At 41.1% G+C, this 19,180-nt stretch overlaps 1 protein-coding gene across 1 annotated transcript in view; it reads right to left on the bottom strand.

Moving 5' to 3' along the window:
- smg1 (SMG1 nonsense mediated mRNA decay associated PI3K related kinase) overlaps window positions 1-19,180 on the bottom strand; it is a 65,256-nt gene that overhangs the window by 8,641 nt on the left and 37,435 nt on the right. Inside the window, 23 exon segments of the mRNA XM_036590567.1 lie at window positions 366-555; window positions 976-1,132; window positions 1,500-1,726; window positions 1,963-2,197; window positions 3,439-3,711; window positions 4,516-4,795; window positions 5,747-5,919; window positions 6,798-6,991; window positions 7,784-8,002; window positions 8,554-8,663; window positions 8,748-8,886; window positions 9,561-9,809; window positions 11,053-11,282; window positions 11,437-11,683; window positions 12,502-12,724; window positions 13,528-13,682; window positions 14,844-15,064; window positions 15,432-15,593; window positions 15,934-16,114; window positions 16,243-16,344; window positions 16,346-16,465; window positions 17,408-17,546; window positions 17,667-17,811. Of these exon segments, the coding sequence (XP_036446460.1) occupies window positions 366-555; window positions 976-1,132; window positions 1,500-1,726; window positions 1,963-2,197; window positions 3,439-3,711; window positions 4,516-4,795; window positions 5,747-5,919; window positions 6,798-6,991; window positions 7,784-8,002; window positions 8,554-8,663; window positions 8,748-8,886; window positions 9,561-9,809; window positions 11,053-11,282; window positions 11,437-11,683; window positions 12,502-12,724; window positions 13,528-13,682; window positions 14,844-15,064; window positions 15,432-15,593; window positions 15,934-16,114; window positions 16,243-16,344; window positions 16,346-16,465; window positions 17,408-17,546; window positions 17,667-17,811 (4,371 nt within the window).

The raw sequence follows: 19,180 nt of genomic DNA, 5'->3' as shown, positions 1-19,180 counted from the left end.
CATTGGAATAAATCAATGTATTCAGAGTAAAAGTGGCATTCCTGGTTCTTTTTTGTCTGTTGTAACACATGAAACCTCAAAAAAAAACAAAATGTGTATAGTATACTGTGCACTGTGAGTATTAAGATGTTACATTGTTGTCATATCATCAGACCCCTATACTATTAAAAAAAAACAAGTGACTTTAAAAGATCAGAGTCTGAGTTAGATTTCTGTGTGATCCATCACATTATATTCCTGTTTCTTAGACACTGGAGCTGGATTATCAATGCAAATTCTGAACAGCTGACCTACTGCTGAGAGGCGGAACAGACCAATATAAGCTAGACGGGGAACTCCAAAACTGGACTGTTATCTCATCTCACCTGATAATGTCTGCGCAAATGAGGCACACAGGCGGAAGAAGTCACGGATCGTTTGGAGCCTTTTGAGGAAGAATATTTCCTCCAGGACCTGCCGGGTCTGCACGTTGTCAAAGAAATGCACCTGCATGGCCCTGGCCTCCCGGATAACGTCCACCTTCCTCCAAGCAGCGGGCACATCCATAGAGTTCAGCTGCACAAGAGAGAAGAACGTGAGCATAGCCAGCCATGAAATAATCTGAATAACATAATATGAAATAAAATAAGGAACAGAAAATAAGACACAGCTAACAGACTAACCCTAACCCTAAACTTTAAAATTAATTTTTATGGTTTGTTTGTGTTTTGCTAGATGTGCATTTTGCTATTGGGTAATGATGCATTATATCTCATGACCAATATTCTGCTTGTGTGTTTCATATAGCTATAGCTATTTTAGGGTTCCTCTTAACATCTGACCTGGGACAACAGATGAAAATGAGGCTTTTCTGCTAACACTAGCTCACTTACAGTTCTGTTCATACAGTTTATTAACAGGCGCTGGCCCTGACAAATAAATTGGTAAATAAAACAAAACAAGAACAAACTGGCACCCCTTCTGCACAAGAATCACCTTTTCAATCAGGAGCCCAAAAGCAGTCTCAAGCTGGGCAAACATCCCATCAAAGGCCACCAGCAGCATCTGTCCCGCGCTCATTTTAGGAGTGTCCTGCACTGAGCCGTCAATGTTTCGTGGCTGGATCAACTCTGAGTACTGGACACGCAGCACCCTATGAAGACAACACATATACACAGAGTTAGGGCCAAAAAAATTGGGGAAAATATCTCCTTTCTGACCAATATTGTGATTAAGTTAAAGTAATCCCATTAAGCTCCATGTCTTTTGTGCCAAGAAGACCAGCACATAAAATTTTCAGGCTTGAGGCTTGAATGCTGAATGTAGTGCCAGACTGCCAGTTCATGAGTTCTGTACTATTAAGTAAAATTCACCCATAAAATGTAAATGTTGAATGATGTAGGGTACAATCAAAACTGCAGCTCTTGCAATTTGAAAGCAGCAGTCTTTCAATTTGTGATTTTGCTATAAAAACAATTCATTCAGCCCTACAGAGAACATGGTTCAAAAACAGAATTTACCTTGTGACATCAAGATAATGAGAGTCTGCATCTTCCTCCAACCCCATGGCTGCATTGCGGAGGTGGGCCTGCAGAGCCTCTCCCAGGCCCTGAAGGGAAACCCCATCAGCACACTGCTCTATGAGGGTGTCTAGCTCTGACAGCATGGTCTCCAGAGTGCTCTCTCCTTTCAGCATGCAGCGCAGGGCCTCAGGAAAGATGATCTGACGGAAATTGGTGTTCAGCTCCTGCAAGGGTACCAACAATGTGTTAGTTTGTGCTGAGTAATCAAGTGGTTTACCAAAAGTGCTTTCATCATAAAAACTCATCATCATAACCTATTATCACAAATAATTGTCAAATGTTCCTGAATATGTTTTTCAAAAGCTTTACTGAGACTCAGATTCAATTCACAAACACAAACACCAGACAGGTAAAAAGTAAAATGTGATTACAATCTAATCAAATCTGCAAACAATCTCACCTGTAGGCAGGTGTAAACCCCGTTGGCCAGGTAGACAGCCTGCGAGGTGTCAGCAGGGCTGAGGACATCCAGGTCATGAGACTGGAGCTGGCACTCTTTAAGCAGCTGAACTAGACAAGTGATATTACCACTCATACTGCAGAGCTCCTCCAGAAACCAGGCTCCATCTCGGGATGTCAGCTCCACCAGCTGCTCTCCTGCACTTGCTGCTGCGCCCTCCATCACCAGGTTACGCCTGGCAGGGAAAGCACAGACATCAACATTGACTCAAAAACAAAGCAAGATAACTCCAGCGAGAAGTTAAAAGTACGGCTACATTCACATTATAAGCCTTAAGCTGCAGTCACACAAACGCAAGGAAAATCTAATTCATTTAACTATGAAAGGACGTAAAAAATGAACTGGTTTCTAGTAGTGTTAATTTTCCTTTTGTGCTGGGTTTATCTAGGTGAACTTTAACCCTACACAACACAAGCAACAACCAATAGAAAAAGAACTGCTCAATTTTTTCCCCACAGATTTGATATTTCTTGATAAATTTGTGTTTGCAAGTGGTCCATATATGATAGGATTTGACCATTCACATGGAGGATCACTATAATGTATAAAGGTAATGTGTTTATGCTTGTGATTAATCTGGAAACCTTAATACTTTAATTTTTTGTAACACAAATTAATCATATTACCAAGTTTGACCCCAACTTCCTCCTGTAATTCCCGTGGGGATTTACTGAAAAGCTCAAACATACATAACACAATGACTGAGGGAACATCCCCTGGTGTGCTGAACTGCAAGTTTCGTTTTTAAACTTCCAGATGTTCTAGTTCCATCTAGGACTGGATGACTAAAGGTCACCACTATAGAAACAGATAGTGCGCACAACATGATCACAGCAGCAAGGAATCTACCATTCGAGCATATGTCCTGTGCGGAGTTTGTCGACGCTTTAGCCAAGTGCTGTAAAATAGTCAGACATTTCAAACAAAGTCCTGCAAACATAGCAGAGCTGAAAGTTCAGCAAGCATCATCAAGAAGAGGAGACACTCGTCCAGGATGTACCCAGGTGCTGGAATTCAACTCTCGGAAAGATAAAGCGGATCCAACACAACAGAGACACTCAGAAGGCAACGCTGGCACAGCAGAAGCACACTTCAGCCATGCCTTTTCTCTGCCATACAGTTTATGAATTCTCTTATTTGTTTTATCTTCCCCCCAAAAAAACAAGCAAATACCATTTAAACTTTTAATATCACAATTAATCATGATTATATATAATCATATGACAAAATTACATCAGTGTCTCATTTAGCCCTGTAACTTGAACATAGCTGAAAACAAAGCCTGAAGTTACATGGCCGTTAGATCTATTGACAGCGTCCCAAATGCACTAGAATGTCAGTCCAATACCCCTTTCAATTTCTATACATTTCAAGAAGAAAAAAAGAGATAGAGAGCGAGCAGGATGAGTCTCTGACCTGGTGAGAGCACAGAGAGCCGAGACGATGATCCCAGCCAGGCTGAAGGAGGCAAGCTCAGCATCCTCATGCAGGAAGACTTTGATGCAGCGCTCGATCTCCTGCAGCTGCTCCTCACACACAGGAACGCTGGCACCTTCTGCCTTCAGCCGCTCCACCTGTCGCAGCAGCCGTGTGTTTGTGTCTGAAGCGTGATGCTGCAGGGCCATCTCTACACTCGACAGGAACTGGCAGGTGGCAGCTGGGGGCTGAGGCGCAAACTGCATCTCGTAACTGCGGATAAAAAAGAGGAATGTGTGATTATTTCACTGATCAGAATCTCATGTTATGTCCTGTTTAGTGTTTTTGCGCTCCAGAACCATTCAGTGCAGACTGGCGTCAATAGTACTGTCAAAGCGCCTTGTTTTGGAATTATGTTCGTAAGTAGAATCAGTTGACAGCACAGGGCAAAAAACTTGGGCTGTGCACAGGTATATCAGTTTTATATATGTTGCATCATAAGAAAATTTTCAGGGAGTAAACAACATAAGAAAATGTCATGTGGTTAATGTTCAATAATGTGTTTGTTGTACACTAATTATTTCAATAAATTATTTCTCTATCATTTTGTCTGGAGGTTTCATTGAAGTGGGAAAACATTTTTCATCGATACTGGAAATTATCCCTTAAATCTTCACACTAGACTTATAAGGTCAGGCGTGATCTAGTAATGAGTTGTTTGGGGACAATTTTGAGAAATTTTGGGCTAAATGTGGGTGAAAACAAACTGAGCTGGAAATTTCCTTGTTTGTGGCACAATCCAGCATCAAAACTTTAAAAAGTTGTCCCCAGACGTGTACCCTTGATGTGAAATCACGTCAGGCACTGCCAAACTACCCTTAAAGATAATCATATCAAAATTAGTAAGAACCCCTGTAGAAAAAAAAACAAAAAAACAAAAACAGTTCGCCAAAACAGTGAATCCCACAGTCACTTTTTCAGCATATCCAGAACTGGAGTGATTTGCCTTATAAATGCTCCAAATTAGATTTAATTCTCTCTGATGCTTAAATCAGGAATGATTTTTTCCCCACTCACTGGTGATAGACAGCCTGGCAGTGCTCCACAGTCATGTCACACACCAGCTCCTCCATCCACTGCTTCCAGGTATACACTCTGTGTCTGTGCAGCACGGCGCGTGGGTACAGCAGGGCCACGGTGGCGTAGCTGTGCAGGTGCTCCAGGCAGCCTCGAAGCAGTGATCGGCGCTGTTGCAACAGGGCACTAACCTCCGCCTCCAGAGCTTCACACTGGCTGATAAGGTGAGCCTGGCCCGCGTTCTGCAGAAAGGCTGTGGCTGGAACGTAGCTTGGTGGACCTGCAGCCAAAACAGGGAAGGGAAAAAAAAAAAAAAGACAGATTTGATCATAAATCTGGAACTCTCCTTCTCTTTTAATGAAAAAACCTAATCACTTTTCAGCCTAGCCTGGCTAAGCAGCATTAATCAAAACCAAAAAGTACAATTTTCAGTGGAGCACTCAAGCAGTGGGTACAAATCAAGAAAAGTAGTGAGATTTTACACAGGCACTATTTACTAGATATGGTGCAGTATCAGGCCAGTAGAAGGCAGTATGACCAAAAATGTATATCAAGGTATAATTAAAATTTCTGACCGTTTCAAATATATATACATATATATTTCATTCAAATAAAACATGTTACTATTTTTGTAGGTTAACACTGGCTTCTGTCCCTTCTTCTTTAAATCAGAATAATTAAGAACCAAAATAAATCAGAAGTATTTTTATTGTTCAAAACGGTAAAAACAAAACTGAACAGTATAGAAATAAATCTACATCAACGCTGCTTTCTTACAACACTATTGCTGTGGGCCCTGCAAAAAAGGCCCCGAAGTCCTACAAAGCTGTATATACCAGGCTGGCTACTTATTCATCAGCTTTTTTTTTTATTTTTCTGTTTCACCTTAAATGGAGAACCACTTCCATTCTGGCACCTGTACAGGAACCTGATTCTAATTGCTGCATCACTTAAAGTGGAATGGATATATTCAAGGTGAACGTCAGTTTAGTCAAATTTCTGAAGTCATTTGTGTGTGCTTTACACTCATTTTCCTTCATTTTCATCTGAAACATAACTCAAACATTCCTGGCTCAGCTGTTTAGTATTCTGGGTGAACTAGTGTGTTGCCCACTGCTACATCAAGCCAGGGTTATATTCATGAACTTCAATTATGGCACTGTTTTCCCCCCCATTCACATGACTATACCACTGAAACACAAAGCTCATACAACAAACACTAAGTGAATACCTAGGTCTATGGGGCTGCTGATCTCCTGCAGCAGGCTGGCGAGCTGTGTGGCTTCCAAACTGGCAAATGCAGCCTGGTACTGAGAGATCCACTGATCCAAATCTGACAGTTTACTCTGGATGGCATCCTGCACGGTCCTCTGTCTGGACTGCAGCTGGGTGTGCTCAGAATACCTGAAGAAAAGCGGAGTGGTAGGAGAATGTGAGTTATAATGAAGGTAAAAATAGCCTGTTTTAATTTGAACTTTAACACAGAACACTAACATTCAGTGTGTAAGCATTTGAATACATCATCGAAAAATTGGGCATTTGAAAAGTGAACTGTCTCATTTGCCATCTTTCATTAAAACCATGATCAATGGTCAAAACTATGCATGTGGATGCAGAGTAAAGTAGGCAGAGATGAGGCTGTACTAATGCTATAGACATATAGCTATGCTCAAATGACTGCATTTTTAGATGCAAAAACCTCACTGACTTGGCTTTTAACTCACTCATTCATGTTTAGCAGGCTGAAGATTCTCCACATAGGGCACTATTAGCACTTAACTTTCAGCGCTTTGCACCAACGACACCGTGCCCTCGTTTTTTTCCAGCACTTGCATCAATGACCCTGCATATTCTGGTTTTTGTCCTCCAAAGTCACCTAAAAAAAATCTACGGTTTTGATTTTTCTAGCTTATTTTGTTACAGGGTTGGCACAGCCAAACCAATCTGTATATTGTAAAATTTAAGAGATAAGATCAAAAATCAAAATGCATCCTGACCTCAGAATCAAAAATCATGCGAACCTTAAAATATGTATTTGATACCTAACAGTCTGACTTTTCAGAGAGTGAGTCAGCTGTTTTAAGTGTGAAATTATAAAGGGCAAAAAAAGGTTATGAGCTTGAGGTAAATGACATTCAGTACATATCCTAATGGTCAGATGACATAATTTGCACAAATCTCTAAAGATAACGATAGATAAGGTGCTGCTTCCCAAGTCTCCACAGAATACTTATAATCAGGAGTGCGCTCAAAACAACAATCCCCTCGCATCATCTGCTGACCTGTGTTCAAGTGTGTGGATGGGGTGGTCTGCCCTGTTGTCTGCTCCATCTAGAAACTCCATCTCCTCCAGTAACTTTGCCTGTACCTTCTCCACCTGGGTGAGCTGCTCCTGCAGACTCAGGTACTCTTCCACAGCCATCTCCACCTGAGGCAGCACTGCCAACATCTCATCACGGTTTTTAAACCAGTTCACCTGCAGGGGAAAACAGTGAATGCGTCTTAGTGGAAGAACATCATGTCGAGGAAGGAAAAAAAAAACAAACCAAAACAAAAAACAACAAACAAATATCCTGGAAAGCCATTTCTTTCTTGCTTGTTTTGAAATGAGTTTGATGTAGTATGTAAACACTGTTATACATTTCCATATATGTAAACTAAGCTGTACAAACTGCTTTCTGTGGGGAGATGAAATTTAATCTACATATATTCACCTATTTGTCCTACAGCAGTTTAACGCTGCCCACTCACACTGAAATTAGGGAGAGTTTTTTTAAATGAGGCACAATACAAGGCATTGAAAACAAGGGCAATTTACATACATCAGTCTTAAAAGGCACAGTATGAAGAACTACTTTAATTCTTTTCTCCTTTTAATTCTAAGGAATAAAAAGATGTTGGAATATGGTCAAGTAAAAACGAATTACGACTGTTTTCTTTGTACATAAACCCACACAAATGTCGTAACTGGACTTGGACAAAATTCAAGCAAAATGTAAGATATGGGTCCTTTAATGTAGCATCACCCTTCGGAGTTCGCAGACATTTCATAAATGACAGGAAACAGATCGTAGAGAATCTAGACAACATTATAAAGCAAACTTTGTCTTATGAATTTCATATGGTGGAAAATGAGCACACAAGTGTCAGAGTAATTTATCTCCTGCTTTCTGCATCATTTTCAGTCCAGCAGTGCAAGCATTCTTGGGGATGTGCATATATACTATACTACTGCACTTACAACACTGACCCCACGCCATTAACCCACCTTGATCTCAGCCACACGGGAAGAGAAGAGGCTGCGAGTGATGTCTCTCTCCATCTCCCTCTTGCTCTGTTTGCTCTCAGCCTGCTGCCCACCTCCTCCGTACACGGCTCCAGCAAAGCCCACCTCACCGCCCGCCGTCCAGTCCACAAGAGGGTCATACACAAACGCCTCCAGCAGGGTCAAAAGGGTCTCTCGACCCCGCCGCATCATTTGAACCACCTGCAGTACATGAAAAGGGAAAAAAGAAAAAAAAGAGTCAAGAAATAATGTCACTGATAACGGCAGGAAGCAGAGGTGTACCGTGTCTGATTTTGCTGTCATAGCTATGTAAAATTAATCCATCATTAATTATCCATCATTAGAGCTTTAAACCATCTTATGCTTAGTCTGCTTCATATATAAATTGTAGTACAGACTTTTAAAAAGCCCAAACATTGTTAATTATTGGTTATACGTGGCCAGTAATTCTATATTGGAGCATCCCTACCAGGAATAAGAGCAATCATTAGCCAGAGCCCTGAAACAATTCAAACTAATCTTGCAATAGTCTTGCGTAGCATCTGCTCCAGTGCTTCCCAACATCCGGGAGTCTTACGGTTTAATTACTACTGAACATCTGTTCTCTCAGAAATCCCACCTCAATTTAAAGATCTGCCCTCACAAATTAACTTCTGTCAAGTTCAATTATCAATTAGTACATTACAAACACTGAAACAAAGTTGGTTGATTTGGTTGGTTGATTATCCTGACAGGCCAGGTTAATTGCTGACCTGTTCACATGAGAGCCTGAAAATTCCTTCCACTCCTGTGACTCCTAAAGCAGTCTCAATGTTGTGCGTCATGCGGAATGGAACCTTCTCTGGAACCCTCAGGCTTTTTCCTGTAACCACATCAAAACGTAAGCGTTTGACTCACAGCACATCAAAGCAAGTCAGCACAATGCATTCATGGGTGAATGACTAACCTTTCTCAAAGCAGACGTTGTAGTCTATGTGCACAACCTCGCCCGTCGTCATGTCAATCAGCACGTTGTCCAAGTGACGGTCACCCAAGCCAATGATGTAGCCCACCATTGACATTACAGCCGTGGACCTGGCGTATGACTGCGGATACAAGGACAGAAAGACATTTTTCTCAGGGATATCCAGCGAAGACATTCATGCATTTGTCAAAATTTGCCTGTGTCACATATCCTGTTACAGTTTGGAGCAGAGATGCTAACAAATGTATGCTAGTATTTAATGCACTAGTGCACCATTTCAGAGAAATAGGATAAAGGAGTTTACTGGTTGAAAAAACAAACGGGAAAGCTTGTAAATGTTCAACACAGCATCTGTTTACAGGGAAAAACAAACAATTGGCTTGCTGGTAAAACCGCAAGCAGGTAACGCCTTTGCGTATTGTGGCAATATGCTACTGCAGAGCTGCCAGAACAGTGTGAGGAAATTTAAAAAATGCTTCTTTTGTGCAGTTATTTGAGCCAAACACTACAAACCATGCTTTTTTTTAGATTTTACCAGTGATTTCAAATATGTTAATGAAATAAAGTGGCACACAGTTTTAAAGCTCAGGTTTACAGGTTTCTCCTCATTCAAAAAGGCAGTGGAAATAACTGCCCAGGGTGCCACCAAGAAGACCACTCTATGGACAGACCAACCTATATGGACTTAACCACTTTAAGGGACTCTTCTGGTCATCAGTGCTCTGTTTGCCATAACAGGCAAAATTTCTGCCTGGCAGCTGTGGGATTCCACCTGTATCCATTCCCTGTGCTCACCTGAGTGACCCTCCACCACTCGCTGGGAGTGGTGCAAGAGCACCACAGCTCTTTTGCTAGCAGGTTGGGGGGTGTGGCTTCCATCAGCTCTCGCAGCACATCCCTCATGACACTGAGCGGCCAATCACGGCGAGTCACGTCCAGACTGAGCCCTACAGCCTTCAGGGCGGGGCCGATCTTACTGTAGTAGAGCTCGCTGGGGCGGGGGACCATAGGCAGATTCTGCGGCTGCTGGAAAGAGTCCTGTGCCTGTGAGGAAGAACATTTCTGATATTAACGGTCTGTGAACATTGTGCGATTGTTTGTCTAAGTCTTGCAACTTCAGTTGAAAACGGTGACAGGAGTGTATTTTGCACATGCGTCTGGTGGCACGCTGCTTGCGGCAAGTAGTCTAGAGGCACAGTGTCTGACGAAAGGCGGCTCAAATACAGTCAAAACACTGGAGCTGCAGATATTGTAAGTCCTCATATTCCACTGGAAAACAGTTCAATGCTGTAGATCTCTGTTATTTTCTGGAAATGCTTGTCATCACTGCACACTGTGGATAACGTCTGCCTCCACCAGCTCGATGACGTGGTGGCATAAGTGTAACACAAAAACCAAGCAACAAACTTACTTCAAATAAAAGATCAGATCTGGATCTCGGTTAAAATAGCATATAACCGATTAGGGATGTTAATGATTAACTGTTAGCGGACAAACACATTCATGTTCTACCAAAGCTTTTGGTTAAAAATTTTATTCAATTTTCAATAAAAAAACAAAACAAAACTGGCTTTAACTGCCGTGTTTGTCAACTTGAGCACCATTTTTTAACTGTATGCATCAGAACTTTAGGCCGCAGCTTGTTCTGGTAGCCCTACTTAGTGGATTTCTGGCATCGACTCTTCACTCCTTCTGCTAGAGTCAATGAAGTGGACTCTAACACTACTTAATTTTAACCAATAGCACCAGGGCTGTTGATAAAGGGATACAGCAGAGCTGAACCCATCTGAAATGTAATTTACAGCACTGTTGCAACTAGCATATTAAGCAAGATGCTAAAGTAGGCTGCGATGGACATGTTGGTTCTGTTGTGTGTAGCCTTAAGCAAAAGCCTGCAAATGTGTTTGTTAGGTAAGTTTACCTATGTAGTTACTACTATAACAAAAAAAAGCTTTATGCTGATTGTTTAAACTATGCAAATTAACTTCAAGCTATGTTCGTTAACTTGGGTCACTGTGTGGTAAATGTAAGTAAAAGGACTACATTATGTTACCGTCATATCTGTTATGTCTGGCTGCGTTTTTCATTCAATACAGCCTTGTTTATATATTTTAGGTTCGTTGTGTAACAATTAATCATAGACTAATAAATGTTCAGTTATTGGTCAAAAGAATTTGCCAAAACTCGCATTAAACATGCCTGGATCGGCTCTGATCTCAATCCAGACATCTCTTGAAATAACCCAAGGACTAAGTCAGCTAACGCTACATGAGAAAGTGTAACTCACCTTCTGAGCTTGCAGCACAGCCTCGCGCTGCTGCCAGCGTTTATAGAGGCCGAACAGAGGCGTGGCTCCGTCCACCCACTGGATGAGACCCGAGCGTGTGCCCAGTGGAGTGACTGAGTAGTGTCGGGCATGGAAACGTGGACTCTCCTGCTGGTTTACTTTAGTGAACATGGTGTTGACAATGGACAGGAACTGCATGATCCTCTCATCCAAATGCAAGTCCTCCAGGCCTGAGAGAGACAAATGTGGTGTTATTAATTGATATTTGTTATTAAGTAGTTTAAAGAAGTCATGGAGTACTCTCATTATGTTGGCAGCACTTTGAACATCGATCTGCAACAACATTGGCCTTACTGAAAATACTGAATCAAGAGCTCTACTTACCTTTGAAAAGGTAGGGATAATTTCTGCCGTCAGAGCCAAGGAAGTAGAGCTTTTTGGGCTTGGTCTTGGTGGGTAGGATAGTAATAGTGTTGCCCACATTGTGGATGGTCACCGCATCAGTAGCCGACACCTCTCCTGGGAGGGCCATCTCAGTGTTGGCCATTGAGGCCAGACGAGGGCTGATCTCATCCAGCCTCAGGAGATAACTGGCTCGCTTCTGTGCCCGCTGCTGCAAACTCAGCATGATCTGTGACAGGATAAGGTTGAAGGACAAGGCTTTTTTCTCAAGTACAGAGAAATGAGGAAGGGGCACACAATCTGTACGTCTCTACATTCTCAATGACTGATTACTTAGATTTAAGTTTCAGATTTACTAATTCATTGCATCTTATACACATGGGCAGAAACAATGGGCACACATGGGCTAAGACATTGATAAAATCACAGAAAAAAAAACAGAAAATGGTAAGACATCATTCAAAATATTTTATTTTCATTGACATTTTAAATGTCATTTAATTAACATAAATAGTTCAAATAAAACGTGAATAAACTACATGTCCAGAAGTATCCAGACAGCCCTTCTAATGAGTGAATTCAACTACTTTAAGGTGATCAACTGACAACAAACACAGCTTGTACAATCTCCAAAAAGCATTGACTAAACCAAAGGGATGCACTGAAGCAGCTGCACAAGGCTAATGTCCAATGTCAAGCATGGGCTACAGGGGTATAAAGCCCCCCCCGCACTGGGCTGTGGAGCAGTGGAACTGCATTCTCTGTAGTAACAGCACTCCACCCAATACCTTTGAGATGAGTTGGAGTGATCCAGAACTGACCATCCAACGCCAGTACCTGACCTCAATAATGCTCTTCTAGCTAAATGCAATCAAATCCTTACAGCAATGTTCCAAGATCTCCTTCCCAGAAGAGTACAGGCTGTTACTGCAGCAAATTAATACCCATCATTTCAAGAGAAAGGCTGGCTGAGGAGGTATTTACAAACTTTTGGACAGTGTGTATCTGTTCACATCTGTGCACACAAAGCTGTGTTGAGTGTCTGACCTGCTTGAAGGGCACCCAGCTGCTGGCGGGGTTGGCCGGGTTAAGTGGGTTCTTCAGTCTCTCCAGAGCATTGTGGATGGCTTCTCCATACGTTTCCTGAAACCAGGTCTCGTGTGGCGTCTCTGCAGGGGCAGCAGTGATGCTACGGACGTGGTCCAGAGCAAAGACAACAGGTCTCATAAGGGCAGAGTGCTTTTCCCGCATGATAGCCACCTTCTCCTCCCTAAATTATCAGCACATGGAGATAAGAGATATCAGTAAATAAGGAGGCTGAAAAAGACAATGAACAGAAAGCTGTCAAAAGCATTTCATTTCTAAAATGTTAACAAAAACAAAAAATACTGATTAAAAACACTTTTCATCTAGCTAGTGCAGACAAGTTCAAACAGTTTAGTGTGGAGAGACAAAGGAAGCAGAGTTAAACGGGCACAACACTCAGGAATCTCTAAACTTCAATTTTAATACCACTTAAAAACCACAACATACTACTTGCAACAGAAGCACAAAGAAAAGTCCTTTCAAGCACACCAACAGATTCTTTGCCTCAGTTTTAGAAAAAAAAAAAAAATGTAAATGACAAAGCCAAAGTGCAAAGTTTATATTTTGTGGCACATACTACAGTCTACATCCACTAATTATTGTAGTAAGTTTATTTTATATAAACTGTTTTTATTCATTGTCAGCTTTTATCAGTTTTCAGCAGAGCGTGCCCTGAATTTTGGTTTTAGCCCATTTTTTTTTTTATTTCAGTGCATCAGTCCTGAAGATGTTATGGTAACTGAATCTAGACCTATGGGCCAGTTTCCCAGATCCAGGTTAAGCCCAAGCCTAGACTTAGTTAGGCTTAAGAAAAGAGGAGGGGGGGAGGAAAGACTCTTTATGGTGATTCACCACTGGCACTGCAATTTACCCCAAGACTATATCTTTGTTTGCATAATTCACTATATGTCTACTGAAATGACAATCTGCACTTCTATTGTTAATACTGTAAATGCCTAATATAAACAGCTGTATTTGAGCTCTTACTTGCGCAGTGTATTATTGTTCTGAACTCTCTTTACTTCGTCCTCCAGCTGCTGGATCCTGCGCAGCACATGCATGTGCTGCTGCTGCAGGACACCCAACCACAACTCATCCCACAGCAGAGTGACTCTCCGTAGCTCTCCCACCAGCATCTGCACCTACACACCCACAAAAGCATTTCAAACAGGGCACTGCAAATACCAACACTCATTACAAAAGTACAGAAAAAAAGAACCATCCCATTTGCTAATATCAACACCAGACATGCTCATCCTTTTGGTGTTGAAAAGCTGATAGGTTTTTTTTCCGCTTAACAGTATGCAGTTCAGGCAACCAACCATTTACGGAGTGTTTGCTGGGTAGACAGATAAAAAAAAATTTCACTGGCCAAATGAAAAAGAAAAAAAAAATATTTACTTAGACAAAGGAAATCAAAAATTATTTCATAAAGTCATATTAGTAAACTTAGCCAATTTAACAGCATCTATGACACAAGGAGGACCATTTCAACAGGGGACCATCACACAGCACACCATCATATCTGATACTATTGTGGTGGTTCTAACACAATCTGATTTTAGGTGTGTTAACTGGGGAAAATAGTGCAAAAAAACATCCAAGGCAAGGGGCTGTTTTGCCAAAGGCTGTGTTTTTAGTGGCCAAAATATGAAATGCCCAATGAGCGCTGGCAAGCACCATGTGCTTATACACTCATTCACTACAAAAACCGTCTACCGAGATATTTAAGGAAGACTTATTGGTAATGTTGAACAAATCACATCACCTAAGTTCAGATAGTGATGGAGAGGATGATGTAGGGTTAGGCAATTAGGAGCAGCAGGTAAACATGCTTAAGTGAGGATCATGTATTTAAAAATGTGATCAGTGAGGTATTTAAGAGTTTAGATTGCACATAAGCTTGACTGGGCGTGTGCCTTAAACCTAATTCATTAAAAAGGTTCGCTTTGCATGTGAGTGACTATTTGCCATTTTTCTTTGTTTATTTGCTGTGTTTTCTTCTTTCATGCTCTCAGTTTTTTTTATTGGCTGTTGATTGAGTCGCTGACCAGCATACACAACTAGATAATGCTCAGAACTGGGTCAAAATTCATCCCTTTGATTCTTCGACTGGTCTGAAACGCAACTGGGAGGCCTGCACCCCCCCCACACGCTACTCAATTCTCCAATTGTCGACTCTGACTCGCCCAAAAATCTGCAGACTAGAGCCAATCAGCACAGACTAGGCCAGAGTAAGAACAAGGGCTAAAATCGAGGTAATAGTTCTGTAGTGTTAGCCCAACTTAAATCAGGAGTGTTACCTGGAGGACCATAGTGGGGTTGGCAGAGGACAGCGTGTCCACAATCTTGCTGTAGCAGTCCTGCATCATGGCCTGGTCTTCACTGGAGCACAGTACGAGCTCCTCCCCGCGGCCACTCTCCTGCGAGGCAGGAGCGCTACCCGCCTGGCTCTCCTCCCCACATAAACCCTCGCCCTGCATGTTCCCCAGCAGCGTAGGCAGAGCTGATGGCAATTTGTTACCTGCTCCAAAAGAGACAGCACAATCAGGACCTGATTTTCTAAGTGAAGATAAGTAACATAGTACTTTTCTAGAAATTTTAGTGCACGGTTTCTATTTTTTTTCTAAGTTTAAAATAATATAAAATATATACATTTTTGCATAGCCCCCCGTCCCCCATATGTTAAATTCAGCAAATAAACAGTAACTGTGCCTTTAAAATGTGCGGAAGTATGTTCTCTGTAGAGGCTGTGTTCACTTATTTTCACTTAGAAAATCAAGCTAAAATGTCATTTAACCAGATACAAACTTTCACATACAAACTGTGTTTTAAAACTTTTTTTGTGCACTTGTGCAGGACTGTCTAGAAGAATGATAGCTGCAGTGTACCTGCTGCCTGGGCTTCTCCACCAAGCGAGATCGAGCCCACAATAGCTGGGTAAAGAATAAGATGGGGTGAATCCTGGGCTACGCGGCAAAGCAGGCTGCAGATGCTTTGGCGGATGTAGGCCTCTGGGTGGTTCAGTCTGGAGAACAGCTGTGGGATAATGCCTTAAGAAAAGAATAATAAACAGAGCTGTCAATGGACTATTCATACTACTGTGTACTATATAGTGAATAAAAGCACCAACAGCAGCAACCTTCCTATTTCACAAGAAAAATGCATCTTAATCGGATGACAATACTAAACAAACTAAAACAAACTAAGCAAAACAAACCACGGCTTTGCCAACCCTCAACATACAAAATGTATAATCTAGCAAGACAGGTGATCTGAAAATTGGCCAAAACCAGGAATCTGTTTTATCTTGTTATATTGACACTTCATATTTATTTTTTAAGCTCTATTTTTAAACAGCAGATAGCTGCTCTAGCTGGAGTTGGTGGTCACCTCTCCAGGGGGCAGTGGGCGTGGAGGCCAAGCCAAGCTCTAGACCCTCCCTCAGCTCTCCAGCGTGTTTCACCAAGAGGCGCAGCAGACGCAGAGTTGCCATAACAATCACGTCGTCACTGCTCTGCTTGCTGCTTTGGTTGTTCAGGAGGAGTTTTGGGTCGTCTTCATCAATAGGAACCTGAAGGAGAAGACATCAAAAAAGAATTCGTAAGTAAACAAAACAAAAAAAAGGCACAGGGGAACGGACAAGCTGACTAACTATAATTCTTTTCTAGTGAAAAAGGGGCATCAGGGAGGAATGCCGACCTGTCCAGCATTGAGTTTAAGGAAGGTGAAGTAGGCTCTACAGGATACACGGTAGAGGCTGAAGATTCGGTCCACCACCCGCCTCCACACTCTGATCAGTCCCATCCGTCACTCCATCCTCCACCTCCGCAAGCCACGGGCATGAGCCGAGCAGCTGCCTCCAGATCACATCCACCATGTCATCTTCTTCATCCTCTTCATTCTGCAAAGCCATGTCCTCATCCTGAGGGCAGAGAAAAGTCAGGGGTGTAACGTGAAAAATTCATTATTCGATCTGAAGCACAGATGATGTCAATGATACCCTCACAAAAGCATACGGTTATTTACGATAAAGTTTACTGTGACAACAATAAAATATTATACTGCTCACTTTTATATTTAATGCTCTAATAACCTGAAAACAGAGGCATTAATGTGAGATACATCTTCAGCCACTCCTAATTTTTGTTGTATCAAAAACTGATAGAAATCGAAACCTAGCAATACGATTTTATTGATACTGTGGTAAATTTTTTGTTTTCGTGATTAACAATATGCTTTTGTGAGCATACTGTGGATATCATCTGTACTTCAAGTTCACTGACCAGCTTCATGTTTTGTTGCAAGACAGCACACTTTACTGTACAGCATGTGAAATACAATCAAAATTGCTGTGCCAAAGTTTTTGATGGCAGTTTTTTTAAATGTGGTATACTGCTGCATTGTGTGCGTTTCAAAATATATTGATATGTATTATGTATTGTGAAAATTCAGTGTGTGTAACAAATAATGTAAACGTAAAACGGTATTTTTGCCATATTGCCTCCTACTCCCACTCCCAAATTCAACATAAAAGTACAAAACCCGAAACAAGTTTCTTTATACTGTCCAGATCTAACACTCCAGTTGCTTGCTAGTCATGACACAATAACAGTACATGATATGCTGCAAAATACGATGTGCTGCATTGTTACGTCGTTAAATTAGTTGCTCATTGTCAAGATCAGAAGAAAATCTTGTAACTTCATACAGTAATCCTACAGTTAAGAACTTTTCCTGTATAGTCACCGTTAAGAGAAATGTTTGTGTGATCACACAGACTAAGATATTATACAAACTCATAAATCATCATTTATGATTTTCAGGCTCAGCTGAGAGCTCAGAGTTTAACCATTAGTCCTCTCACCTGAATTCCAGCTGGGCGACACATTGCTTGACCCAGTATGCTGAAAATAGTTTCTTTATCCTCCTCGCTGGTGCCTGACGGCAACAGCTCCTCTATCTCCTTCTTCTCTCCCAGAAGCAGAGGAACCCCTTCTCCTTGACTGCAGGGATCAAAGGAAAATGTTATTTTTTTATATATATATATATAAACAATCACACATACACAAAGCTGAACTTTATGGACATTAAAATGAGGTGAAAAAGAAACAGTGCATACATACCTTGCATTATCCACGACCTTTCGGCCCCATCTGTAGGCCCAACTTGCTAAAGCAGCCCATGACTTGGCTACTTCAGGGGCCTGATTAGCAGAGAGCTGGTACAGCTGTCCCAGGACGAAATCAGCTTCTCCCACACCTACACTCACTATGCAAAAGACAAAATATGATGCTTAAAGTCAAATTACTCAATATGGCTATAGCCCAGTCCTGTTTAAAATGCAGTTCAATAGTCCAATCTAGTACAACCTATTATACCAGTTTGCCATCACAGCTGCTTTCAGCTTATTTCTTGTGACTGACATAGGAAAAGCCTAACATCTATTTCTTAAAAAAAAAAAAACAACAAAAAGAAAAAAACACTCACCAACCCACACAAACATGACAATCACTGTCCTCCTAATTATAATGGTTAATGGGCAATTATTATGAGATATGGACCATTAGGGCGTAACTGGCAGACTTACATTTCAGTGTCAGAACAAAACCTCATCTCTCCTATTATTACAGTAATTTTAGTAATAGGAGAGTGAAAAACACACATGAACTTGCATTGAAAGTTAAGGAACAAAATCTTTTTCTAAGCTACTTTGGACCATTTCTATTGGTCCGTTTATCACGAATTTGGGCACAGCATAAATGGCAGCTAGCATTTCCGAATGACGTAAATATATATAAAATAGACATACAAGTATGGAGAAACAAGCATCTCCAAAACCGCAGACTGCAGTGACAACTTGCTTTCTGTGGTTCATTTATTTTTATGTAGCATTTTCAGATATCAGATCCCAAGTTTAACACAAATCTGTTTATTGATTTAGCAGCATGATACAGAAATGCGCAGAAGAGAAGAGCTGGTTTGTACTTGTGGAGCAGCTTCTAACTTAGTTTGAGCTTCTAAGTTAGTTCTATTCATAGAACTAGCCATAGAAGGCTTTAATAATAATAATAATAATAATAATAATAATAATAATAATTTATTGGTCCTTAAAAATGGCAAACAAATGTTAGTTTTTGGTGGTTTTATTGGAAAATAGTGTTGTGCCCCTGAAAATAAATTAGACAGGGAAATTGGTAAGAGCCCCCTCCCCCTTCCGGACGCTTGCAATCAACTTTATATAGCATTCTTTTAAACTAATACTCCAATCCAGATCTATTTAAGCCATCTTACAGACTTGACAGCCCAACCAGTATTTAGTGTTGGTTTAAGGAACTAAAAGATTTTGCATTTCTATAGAAAAAAAAAAAAGTTATTTAAATTGTAGTATGAACTGGATTCAATCACATGAACTTTTTGGCAATAAATTAACTGACTAAATAAACTAATCAATCAGAACAGTATTCACATGTGAAGTGTTTTCACTGTATTTCAAGCTTAAAAAAAAACTACAATAATTTAAGATGTGCAATGATTCTACCCCATCCTTGTGTGTTTGACACCATGTATGTAAAGACAACACTGGTGGCTTCGAAGAGTCTTCCGCCTGGCTGGAAAAAAAAATAAATAGGAACACTGG

This window comes from Colossoma macropomum, unplaced genomic scaffold (genome assembly GCF_904425465.1).
Source record: "Colossoma macropomum unplaced genomic scaffold, Colossoma_macropomum, whole genome shotgun sequence".
Taxonomy (NCBI): domain Eukaryota; kingdom Metazoa; phylum Chordata; class Actinopteri; order Characiformes; family Serrasalmidae; genus Colossoma; species Colossoma macropomum.
This window is presented reverse-complemented; position numbering and strand designations above follow the sequence as displayed.